At 40.8% G+C, this 12,973-nt stretch overlaps 1 protein-coding gene across 4 annotated transcripts in view; it reads right to left on the reverse strand.

Moving 5' to 3' along the window:
• Positions 1–12,973, reverse strand: part of TTBK1 (tau tubulin kinase 1) — a 104,105-nt gene that overhangs the window by 81,658 nt on the left and 9,474 nt on the right. For 2 of the 4 annotated variants that reach the window (XM_084514783.1, XM_084514784.1), the window contains exon 2: positions 6,736–6,894. In XM_084514783.1, coding sequence (XP_084370909.1) covers positions 6,736–6,843 — 108 coding nt within the window. In that variant the 5' untranslated portion in view covers positions 6,844–6,894. Of the gene's footprint in view, positions 1–6,735; positions 6,895–11,302; positions 11,405–12,179; positions 12,439–12,973 lie in introns of those variants that run through there. The other 2 variants (XM_084514782.1, XM_084514781.1) reach the window with 2 other exon arrangements.

A 12,973-nucleotide genomic window follows, 5' to 3' on the forward strand; every position in this document is an offset into this window, starting at 1 on the left:
ACGTAGATATCTAAAGCAAATGATAATGCCTATTACGTCAATAATGTTCTTGCCAAAGCAAAAGGAAAGATCCCTTAAGGAGATAGTAGAAAGACTATCCAGAGTGTGGCAGATATAAACTGTCATTCTCCCTCCACACGCCGGTCGCTGAGCAACTCTGTCTTTCCTGGGAAGTGATCCCTTGATTCTCCTTCTGCTAAGATTTGACAAGATACATGTATGTAGGTACAGATATGCACATGGGATATGCACATGGATGTAAGACAGACTCCTCGGGTGCTGCAAGTGTTAATGTCCATGCCAGGAGAATATATATTTTTTTTAATTTCTCATTCTCTTAAATGTTTGAAGCACGCTATGCTGCACAGGAACAACTTCAAGTTCACAGCAGAGCTAGATCAGGGCTCATTTGATTCACTTAGCACTTATTCACTGAACCTAACTGCAGCCCTTCCTTTCAGCAGTCTGCTTTCACGGTGTTCACAACTGCTCTGGAAGCCCTGAGGACTGCTCGTTTCCAACAGCAGCAGTAACATTTGAAGAGGAAAAGAAGCTTAAATTAGCCAGACGCTCAAACATGCATCTTACACAATATTTGACGAGGTTTAAATGGTATTTGGGTGTCTTCTGCATCACAGAAGGCCTGTCCTGTGCATCTGTCCAGTTTGCTGAACAAAGGTCCCTGCCTCTCAAGGGCAGTTTTTTTTTTTTTTTTTTTTCTTCTTAAACCATCTGCTTTTCTGGCTCCCAAGTCAAGAAAAACAACTCTGCATGATAGCTGGGACAAGAGTTTGTAGTACTTCCAGCATGAACACCCTAAGTATTGTCTCTGAAGATATTTTTGGATAACCCTTAGAGAGTTGCTATCCAGAGTCACTCTTCTCTTTTTACCTGTTATTTTTCCTCACAATATTCTACTGGCTACACAGGCATATCCACACCGTAAACATCCCAATATCTAGGTCATCACATATTATTCATAAATTATTACGGTGCAGCCCTACTTCTACTTGGAAATTCATACTGAGCTGGCTATTAAAAATCCTTCTATCAAAACAATGCTACATTCAGCATAGCAACAACATGACAGCTAATATCTCCAGATTCATTGGATCTTCTGTTCACCGGCATATTAATGAGAAGGAAGATGTGAAAGGGACAGCAAAAGCTGCAGAAGGCAAAAAGTTTAGCTGGGACCTGGGAGGACTTTGAAGGAAGATGAAAGAAGTCTCAGTGGGAAAACGCATGGCAACACAAAACAAAAGTCACCAGTAATAAATGTAACATAACATAGCAGGATCAGAGAAGAAACACAGGCTACACAAACATCTTGTCAGGTTGTAAATTCAAGAAATTGATCTTAGAAGAAATATCCCTGAGCCAGCAGAGATCCAAACAAAGATGCTTTTCCATTCACTGCCCTTAACAGGGACTGTTACCAAGTCCAACAGAGTTGTCAAAATGTAAAGCTATTACAGTATAAATACAGTCACATAATTAGGATCATTGCCCACTATAAGCATCTGTAGCAAGGTCTTGTTAAGTACAATGTGCAATATGTGATCGCTTTGCTATTAGAGGCTCTCACAGAGCTAAGAGTGGTTCATTTCAGGATTAAGAGAATGATTAGGAGCCTGGAAAAAATAAGGACGGACTAGGACCGCTACCTCAGAAGAAACAGAAGAAAATGTGCACCAGAGAAACAGGTTCAGGAAGAAAGGTACAGGTACTGAGACTGCTCACCTGGGAAAACAACAGAACTTGAGGACCCATGAAAGCCCACAAAGCAACAAATGCAAGATGATGTGAGATCAAGACTAGAGTTTCTGCTGAATCAGAAAATTGATTTTATGCACACGTTCCAGTCAATGGATGCAACCTCACTGCCCGAGAGCTCTCAAGCTGTCTCTCCTTCCTCGTATTTTTTCCTCAGTCTCTTACAGAAATTATTCTCTGGCACACTTTTCCCAGCACACCAGATGGTCCTATTCATCATACCAGCACTGCCAACCTCCTTGATCTTTCAGCAACATCCAGAGGCCACCAGCAGCCATTTCCTTTTCTCTGTTGCTGAGCACGTGGTTTTATTGCAAGTCAAGGTCTTGGCTGATGTCAGGAGTTTACCACACAAGCATCTCCTCATTGCTTGGATACTTCGGGGGAGTTCAGCATCTAAAATGAACTCTGCAAAGCCTTCTGCAGGACACAGAAGAGAGATGGGCACACACCACTCAAGAAATGAATAAGGAAACTCTTAAATGCAAATTCAAGAAAGAGAAGGGAACATCTAATGAAAATCTCTTTCTTAAGTGGCAATCATGAGTCACCAGCCCTTGCTATGCCTCACTCCTCAGGGATAATTCTCATCTCATCCTTTTTCCTACTTTCCACAAGTCCGTAAGACCGAGATACAAACTGATGTCAATAGCAGGACTCACCCTACCTAAATGCATGAGCCTATAAGGAAACGGGGTGCCCAGGGTTCCATCACAGCCTGTCAAACAATTCATCCGACCAAATGCTGGTATCTATTTTCACTCACATGTAGACAAATAAATCAAGTAAGCTGCATCTCAGACGTACGCTTTCAGTCCTTTCAGTATGCCATGAGTGGCCACACCACCACACAGCTCATTGCAGCATTTCTTCCATTTCCTAAGAGCCTTCATGACACAAGGAGAACACTTTTACCGAAAAGCCGCGCTACTTGACTCCCCAGCGTGACAGGCTCTGACAGGGGATGCCAGGAATTCCCCAGACTGAGCTTTCCCTCAGGACCACCAACACGAAACTGGCATGTCCCCGTGGGGGAGGCCAATTCCCAAAGCCTTTCTGGATGTATCAGCAGTTATACAGGACACAGACTGCTGCCTTTGAAGTCTCCTTTAAATATCCTTAATATTTTGGATTTGTTCTGAAAAGACTCTTGCAACACAATTCTCCAGAGCCTAGGGAAAAAAGACAAAACAAAACCAAAAACAAACGAACAAAACCCCACCACCACCAAAACAACCTTACCACTAAGCAGAAAACAGTATTCTGAGAGGAGAATCAAAATGCAGCTCCACTTGGAATATGGAAAATTGCACAGAACAGGGATCACAAAACAGCATATATGATTATAAGAGTCACCACCTGTGTTCAAAGCTCATTGCAACTGCCAACTCTGTCTTGCTAATAAGTTCCAGCTGTGAATCTCCAACACAAAGAGCTCAGGAGAGGTTAAGAGAGGTATCCACTCAGCGTTAACATCTATAACTAGTTCACAGCAAGTACCAAAGCAATGTTTGGTTTAGTTCCGTTCCCTGACCACGACAGTACATGTGGATCAAGTCATCCTCTGGGGTCTCAGCAAAAGTTGCATGGTTCTAGTACCATCCAAATTTCATCTATCTAAAACATCTGCAGGTAAAAAATGGTGATTTAAAAGAGTACTTCAAGTCCAAAAGTTTTGATAAAAAGCCTAAGTACTCCCTGTCCATGCCTTTCTCCCAAAATAACAACAACAGCAAACATCATTGCTGTCAGAAAGCCAAACTCTTCTCACTTGGAGTGACAGGAAAAAGAACTACCAGCAGGCTAACTGCAGAGAATGAACATCTTCATTTGTCAGAATTTGTCAGCCAGCACATAGGAGGAGAGGAGGAAAGGAAAGAATTCAAGGAATACATTAAACCGATCTAAATTTAGAACTTGGCTCAATACTAGAAGTATACCAGCTCTGAGAACCACAAGGTTCAAGCAGATGCCCAGCCAGAGATAGTCACAATGGGAGGACAAATTGCACGAAAATCCTTCTGGCAGCTGAACCCCAGTGCCACATAAATATGCCACACACCTGCTTGTGCAGGGTCCATTTCTCACAGCAGAGCTTCACCTGTCTAGCTTGCATGCTCTGTGTTAAATTCAGAAAGGTCTATGACAAAAAGAGCTCTTACTACACAATGCTCACTTAAGGAACACTCCCCTTTTTGTCTGTCATTTGCTCCTATGCTAATCAATTCCTTGGACCAAAAGAATTTTTCTACTTTCATCAGGTTACTTTGAGCCCCGTACAGCTCCCAGTTCTCACTGGTTCTGGTAATCAGAATTTCTCATTGATAATTTTGCCCTTAAGCAATTTCTCTGAGCCTTCATAAGGAGTAGCGACCTCACTGCAGTACTGAAGAATGCTGTGAACATTATAAAACATAAAAGGCTATTACCCGAGTTATAGCTGTTGCTGAAAATGTAGCCACGTTTCTATATTTTCTAATTTAGGGTAATCGGTAGAGATTCTATCAGTCCCTAGTCTTACAGGTTCATGCAACAATGAAATCACCGAAAACCACACATAGTGCCTTTACCAAATTTACAATGAGTTCAAAATGTTCCCCCAAGAGCACAACCAAGTACATTTTAGGTTTCTAAAGACAAACACAAACCCATATCCTTCTGCTGTATCCAAGACCAAAGTTACTCTGTTTAGACCGTGTAAAAAACATGCAAGCAAAAAAAACATCACTTGCGGGAGAAGTTTTAGCACTTTTGCCCGTGAAATAGAAACTTGAGGCTTGATGAAGAGTAATAATGGCACAAGCCCAAGCTAGCTAGGGTGCAGAAGAGTATCTGCACCAATGGCTTAGCATCAGAATTGCATCTAACTTTAGCTTTGCAAAGAATATGCACCGATCTGGCCAAATTGTAGGGTCTGAGGAAATCTCTGTGCAGGGAGGGTCAGGTAAAAGCTGCAAACAGTATTTTCTGAGAAGTCCATAAGCACAGAGCGTGTTTCAGGTCCTACAAGTCAGGTAGCTTGCACAGGCTGCAGCCTCCCAACACAAGTATATGTGCTCCAGCCAAAAGCTGCAAGAGCGCAGCAAGACATCCCTGCAGTTGTGCTGGAAAGCTTTGGGAGGGTGGAGAGGGTGTCTCCATTTTGGTGTGTAATTGCACAGAAACTAGAGATTCTCCATCTGCTCTCAGGAAGCACAGAGATTGAGGAGCAGTTTGAATTGCCTAAATATAAGGCTGTTAGGGGATGGGCCAGACAGGAAAGTGAAGGCTGTGGAGAAATCAGGAGCAAAATGCTAGGATGAAGAGAGGCAGGCTATGGGGGAGTAACAGGAACAGAGAGAAAGGTGCAACTAACTGTTCAAGGCAACAAAGAGATACAGGCAACATGTAACACTAATGAAGGAATGGTACATTGTCTGAAGTGGGCTGGTGAAAATAATCAACTCACAATCTGGAGCTGAAGAGAGTTCACAGTCCTGAGTCTCTTTAAGTCCTCTGATATTCACAGCCCACTGCAAAACTCACAAGGCAGCTGTACCATACCCAGTCAGCACAGGGAAACTGCTTAGTGCTGCTACCCCAAATCACTTGCAGTTCAAACTATAGAGTTTAATGATTCCGACATCGCTGGTAATTCAAGTTAAAAATGGACACTGTGGCACAAATGAAATTTTAATTTTCCTTATTTTTTTTTTCTTTAAGACAAAGGCAAAATACAGAAAAATAATGCAGAACTTTAAACAGTAAAAACTTAAGCAATCCTTTTTTGTATTATGTTCTAGTTTCTTTATCTGAGATGATAACATAATTCTACTTTCCCTCACCTCCCTCCCCTGGGCCTTACTTTAGGAATAAAAAGAAGGCCTTATACATAAGAGAATCTGCATCCTCTGAACAAATCTGGAGGCAACGAAACACATGTCTAGAGGATGGGATTCTCCCAATGTCTCTACCAGTGTTTTTGCATCATTCTGTACAAGCTTCTGCTCACAAGCTGTCATTGTTCTCAAGCTCGTCTGCTGGATGCCTAAACCAAGACAGTCAGGTCCAGTCCATAGAAGTACTGAGCATGCCTGGATGCTCATGATGTCTAGCAGAGTTGTGCTTTGGTCATAAATATTAAGCAGTCTGTAAAAATAATTAAAAAAAAAAAATCTAATTAAATTTGAGACCCTTTCTGTAAAAGCAAGCTAATAGTTTTCTTGTACATCACCTGGTAAAAGAATGTATAAAAAAATATTCCTGACACAGATACTATAGCAGTAAGAAACACAAAAAGGTGCATTTAAATGACAAAGTCAAGCCACAAATTTAAATGGATATTAAGATCTGCAGCAACACAATGTATACGTGAAAAGATGAAATGATCCCACTGATTCAATGCGTCCTATCCAGCTTGCACACCAGATGAGACAGTTGACTCATGAAGACCTAAAACTCTTAACATGTGATGACATAATTTTTAATAGTATTATAATAATTTGAACACAGAAATTGTACCAACAAGATAACTATGGAATTTCTGACTTTTGAAGTCAATGACATTCTAACCTTAAACATTTGCATTTAAATTATCTTTTTGTAACATTATTTATATAAATATAAATATATATAAATATAAATATATATAAAAAGAGGGATATCTCTAGTATTCTTTGCCACAGTATCTCAAAATCAGAGTTTCCTACTAAAAGATGACTCAGCCTGCTGCAACAGTTGAATCCTAACTGAAAATTCCTGGCAGGTTTAGTCTTCTAAAAATACTAGATGTTCTAAAATAAAAACACTAGAGCAATATTGACCATCCCCTTGCAGTGTTCTACTAACATATAGGACAAACTGTAGGACTCCACTGCCTCTTGCTGGAACCCAGGACTAACTGAGTAAGTTTCTATACTACTACAGGAGAAGGAGATCTATTTGGGATACCAAAGGAGGCACAAAGCCAGTATTACTTACCACTTTCCAGCGATCTTTGACCACATAATTGGCCGGAAGGATGTCGACCTGCTCCCCTCCTCCACTCATGTTTGGTTCGTCCTTGATGACTGCTGCTAGGCACTGCATTTGCCAGCCAGAGAGTATTTTAGTAGCTCCCAATTTAAATGAGCCATTTATCTGGGGGGGAAAAAGGGACAGGGGAAAGGAATGACGGAATTAGTACAGGTTATGGCAGAAGTACATGCTATATTTCCAAAGGTTTTGTTTATCACTAAATCAGAACCAGTCTCTTAGGCGAACTCACCTTGCAAATACCTGAGCTCAACCCATGCATAAACTTGGCAGACGCAACCATGCTTCAAGTCAGCAGCACAAACTAAAAGGGTGACAATTCCCAGCTATACCATGCAGGAGTCCAAGGCTCTTGGGCCTGACAGCCAACAAGTCAAAGAGAATCTAATGCCAAATGCTGCAAGAGCTGTTACTGTTACTGGGCAAAAAGGTCTTGCTTTAACAGAGCAGCTGCAACATCGTCAGTTTTTATGGTTTTCATTGGACGACATCCAACACAAATCAGAAGGGTTTGCCAGGTATTGCATTCAATAAGCCTAAAAGCATCAGAGTAGGGTAGAAGGCCCTTTGGAGAGCCAGAATTAGACACTGCCACTGTGATGGACAGCAAAGCAAAGAAGACAGGGATGGTTAGAAAGGGCTTCAGCCATGTACAGATTAGTCCTCCTAATAACATACACACTGCTAGAAATTATCAAATTAAAATACAGAAAGATATCTTATTCATTATGGCGTTTGCATGCCCCATGCCCTTTTTTCCTGCTTTTATAGGGAGCTCCAGATACCCTATGCTGAAATTAATTTTGCTTCATTTTTTTAAAAATTACAATTCTACAAAACTGACTTCCAGATACACACTGAATCCCATGCTCTAGAAGAAATTGAATCGAAACAGAAGTAATAGATTTTCCAAATGCATTTTGCCTCTTCTTGTAAGATCCCTTTCTTGCTTTAGAAGTAGGCCAGACTGCACGGATCTCTTATTAAGCTTTCTTCATGGTTCTATCTTCCTTCCCTCCCCCCCAAATATTCCAAAATATTCCTTATTTTCCTTCCTAAAAAATGAGTGTTACCGCAGCACTCTGACAGATGAGTTAAATAAGGTTAACATTGTAAGTATCAAATGGGAATAAAAGACCATCACACTTCTTCAGGCCACAAAAAATGAATAAAGTCACCAGTAAATTAAGAGCTCAAGTAGCGAAAAGAGCTCATTTCCTAGCAGTGAAAGGACCAAGGAAAGATAGGAAGGGACTAGCATGCTGTGTGCACAAGGCAGCAGCAGATAGAAATATGTCACAAAGTCCAAGACAGAGGATGATCAAACATCAGAATACGAGCAAGTCAAAAGATTTTGTTCTCGAAATAGAAGATAACTATGTGGAAAAACCAAGCAGCAGAATAATGAAATAAGAGGACTTCTGAGAAACGTTCACACAATCCAACGTCTAATAAAGTACAATCAAAATGATGAAAGAGAGATAGGAAGAAACTGAATTACAAAAAATAAAATAAAAAGTCAGAAGAAATGACACTGTGAAATGCTTCGAATTCCCGTAGAAAGAATCCTGTATCTGTACAGAGCAGCCACTTTCAGTTCCCAGCTACTGAAGACAAAAAGAAAATGGAAAACTCTCCAATGAAAAAAGTACACTCTGTGTTTGGCAGCACAATATTTGTGCTTCTTATTCCTAATGAGCAATTCTAATGCTATTCCCTGGCTCCTTTATTCCAGCCAGAACAGTTGAACTGACCAGCCCTAAGCTAGCAACAAGCTCTGCATATGCTGTACACCAAGCCTCCCTGCACCTCATTGCAGCCTGCACGGGAGAGAATCCCCCAAAATCTCTACGGCTGCCTTTTCTTCTATTATTTAAGGAAAAGTCATTTAGTTATAGACTGTCCTACCTCCTCAACTTCACGAGAAGATAAAAGCACATTAACATACACATGCAGAGGCAGGTACCGTCCCTACTCTTGAGTCTCTTGGCATCACTTAACGAGGACAAGTACAGCACAATGCAGGCGCTGGCTTGCAGGTGGTGCAAAGGCAGCTGGAGATCCAGGATGGATCGGTCTAGTGACCAGTGGTGGAAAGTAATCCAAAGGAATAATTTTAGGGCGAAGACAGAGTATGAAAGTCAACAAACTCCCAAAACTAGGTAACTGCTTTCTCTGATGCTTTATACACTACTTTCCTTCATCAACATTATAATATATGTGTTCAAAACCAGCATGTTTGTTATTTAAAGAAGCGGTCGTAGAAAGCTTTACTGGCTTTGAAACAGAATAAAATCCTCCTGGGGCACTACCATGAATAGCAGCCATTTGGTGATACAGAATTAGAGAACAAAGTTTACTGATGTGCTCTGGTGCAGCCAGAGTGATGCAGCCAAACAAAAAGCCAATTCAATTACAGCCTGAGACAAATTTTAAGCTGTTTTAGATTACAGCAGCAGCACAAAGCAGGGATACCATACCAAAAATTTGTTCCTGAGGCAGTATTAATACTGCAGAAACATTGGGTTTACCAAAGCAACAGAATCATTGCATACACCCATGACAAGATCTAACACACATTAACCAAGACTTCCAGAGAAAGGGTAAAAGAAGGGGTGGAAGTTAGCTTTGTGCAGAAAACATAAGTGCCTATAAATCATGCTTTAATGCAGTGCTTTAATTCCATCTAAATCAATAAAATAAAGCATAGAGGTTGTTTGCATCTAAGTCTGGTGCCAGCCCTCTGCTGGGGTTGAATTTGCTACTGAAGTTACAGAAGTGAGGTGGTAAAAGATGGTCAGTGGGGGACAGGTAAGGCACTACCACCTCCTCCCCAACACAAGCACAGAACGTTTGACGTGCAGACACAATGCTAAGGGGTGTTAAGAGGGACTGGAGCAGAGATGGAGGAATTATAGCTCTCATGACCACCACCAGTAAGGCTATTTCTGACTCCAATGAGTATGTCCAAGCATATGAACTCTGAACTATCTTTCTCACTTTTAGGTTTAAGATGTACAGATTGCAGAACCTAAGGGTATATAACTTTGAAGACTGTGACTAGGAAGACAAAAAAGTTCAGTCTGTCTTTTTCTGCAGCATTATTCAGAAATAACTGCACCCCTGTCCCAAGAAGAAAAGCAAGAGAGCTGAGGAAGCCCATAACACTGTAAAACCATCTTCCTAGCAATAGTATATGAAGTAGAAATGAAAGCAGCTGCAAGAAAGCAACAGTGACAACAACAGGACCAAATCCTGTCTCTTGGCCAACCTCAGCATGCTGTGTGAAATAGCTCTTGCATACTGCTATCTCTTCCAGTCCATACTGAAGAATCTTTAGAGTTTTATAAATTTAGTCTTGGTCTTAAATATATATACACACACAAAAAAAAAAACAACACAACATGCTTAAACGGGCTGCACTAAATATTCTGACACACTGCTCTGCTATCTGTTCCTTCTACTTGGCATCAAGACAGTTCCCACGAATAGCACACGTGGATAAATGGTCTCCTTAATTTTAAGGCAGCTTGCAAGAAAAACTGATGTAATATAGCAGCAATTATTGAACTGACATGAAAATCTAGACCAGCTGAGAAGTGTGACTAGGAGAGATGATGGTAAGAAACTTAGGAGGAAAGAATTATGTCAGTGCGAGGCCTGATGTTGCAGCCTATTAGTTTGGCAGAGCCAGACCATCTAATGGACCTGCCTTGTTCACATTTGCGTTTATCAGGAGAAAAACTCAGAGCAAGCAAAAGGAACTTCAAAGAAGTTGTTAGGCTGAAGAACTTTTCATGGCAGATGCTAAAAGCTTACACAGATTCAAAACCTGACTTTACAAATTCAGGAGAAATACGTGATTATAATTAAAAATCCATTAATGAGCTGCATAGAAACATTCCATCTTTGGCTTAGGAAGCCTTCAGTTCATGAACCACTGAAGGTAGCAAGAGCATTCTGGAGAGCCATTTTATATGTTTTCTCTGCTCTTCTTCTCTACGCCACATATTCAGTCTTGGCAATCTTGGGACAGGATACTGGGCTAGATGGACCCGTGATATGACTTGGTATGAGCAGATTTATGTTTTTATCAGTTACTTTCAAAGTAGTGTATGCATATGTATAGACACATCTCCCATATTCTTTCAAGGAGGCCAGAAACCAAACAACAAAGAATCAATTAGAAAGTCTCATATGTGCACCCCAAGTACTTATCTTACAAGTTCTCTGTCAGGCAGGCAAAATTTTAAACAGTTTGACTGGAAGAATGATTTCCTTATTTTACAGGATCCTAGCATTCTTAAAATCAAACTTATAAATATGGAGCATTCCTTGTGGAAATCTCAAGCATTTATATGAGATCTTTCCTATGTTAGTTCATTTCAGTCTCAGTATAATGGGTTAGCAGTGCTCAAAATACAGCCAAACTTAAACAAACATCAAGTTGAAAACTCATCAGATGCAAGGTGGTTATTATAGAGCAGAACAAAGCTATGGAGGTCTGTCTCACCATCTTACTAAAGGTCCTGGATAGCCTTAAGTGTCTTTATCTCACTGTTGAGGAATTGCAATATGTCACTTTATTTCAGGACACATCCTCACCTCTGGAAGCCTACAAATTAAAACAATTAGAACAAGTGAAGTTTATTCAAACTGCTGTAGCCCAGGACCTTCATTACTTGATCAAAGTGTTGCCCACATCACGAACAAGGGATCCCCTTTAATAGCAGATCCCAAGAGTGTTTTAGACAGCTAATGCAAACTACAGATTTTTAGGTGAGATGAGGCTTGCACAAAAACAAAAGAAGCAACCCCAGTAAGCCACAGTCTAGAAATCAGATTGATCTCTCTTTCCAATACTTGAATGGCAGGAAGTAAAAAAAAAAAAAAAAGTTGTTGTGAACAGAATTTAGGTATAATTTAGCTGTTCCCACCACGAATATTGGTTTAAAAGATCCCACAAAGAAGCAAGTTTACCAGCATTAGGCCAAAATGAAACTGACAGGGCAGGTAATAAGAAAGGAATACAGTAAGTAGGATTGGGAGTGCTTAGAAGAAAAAGAACAACAGCAGGGTTTCCAAGTACAGCTGAGCAGCAGAATTGGGGCTCAGTCAACAGTGCCATTAACTGCAGGCGCTCAGTGTCACTCACTATGTTACAAACTTCATCTGCTTCCACACAATACCAATTTTCAAAATTAAACCCGTCATGTGAAAACAACAAAAAAAAAAAAACTTTTTTTTTTTTTTTGTATAAGTAAGTTCCACCGTGCACCAGCATTCTTTTATTAGGATAGAAATGCATATAATAATATAAGAAACAAGTTGATTAAAAGAAAATACAGTGTACTGGACTAACAATGCTTCAACCCTGGAATATATCATACCTCCTGCTGAACTTGAAAGAGCAATCTAAAACAAGTCATACGTTAGGGTCGGTCTGACAGCAGGAGCTCGAAAGGTTCTGAATTGTTCCTTGTAGACACACATCTTCCTTCATTGCCTGCTTCTGCTGTAGCAAATCCTGCTCAGAGAGCAGGCTCGACTCCTAGCAGTTGTGGCTTAAAGTCTCCTCTGTGACATATTCTTCTCATAAGCATGCAAGGGCACCAGCTTTAGACATTCTGAATTTGCTATTCAAAGCATTTCTGTAAAATAAACAAAATATCTAAAGGTGAGGTTGCAAGATACTGGGAACTATTTTTCACCTTTGAGAGGCTTCTGTTTCATGACTGTGAAGAAGTGATGTAAATGTGATCAGGAAAAACACATAAAATCTGAAATGCTGCGATCGAGACAGGCAGCTCCAGATTTTCTGCTAACCCCGGGCTGCACTAAAGGGAATGTAATAAATACGATAGCAGACGCCCCTTGACAGCACTATTACCACTAGCTGGTTATGCAGCCAACCCAATGCAGTTTGGCCCCCGCAGTGCCTTTGAAGGATCAGAGCACGAAGGAAAACAAACCCCCTCCACCCGTGAGCTCACACTGCCAGGTACTGTACTAGTGCACAAAGCAGTCAGCCACAGCAATGGTTTCTGTGCCAAACCCACCTATCTACAGGGAGAATCAGCACAGCTAATTACGGCAACAAATCATTAGGAACGTGCAGCAGAAACTGCCAGCAGTGCGGGCGCTCTTACATGATCCTAATCCTCTCCCACCACCAGTCTCAGCT

Source organism: Aythya ferina, assembly GCF_964211825.1.
Source record: "Aythya ferina genome assembly, chromosome: 3".
Taxonomy (NCBI): Eukaryota; Metazoa; Chordata; class Aves; order Anseriformes; family Anatidae; genus Aythya; species Aythya ferina.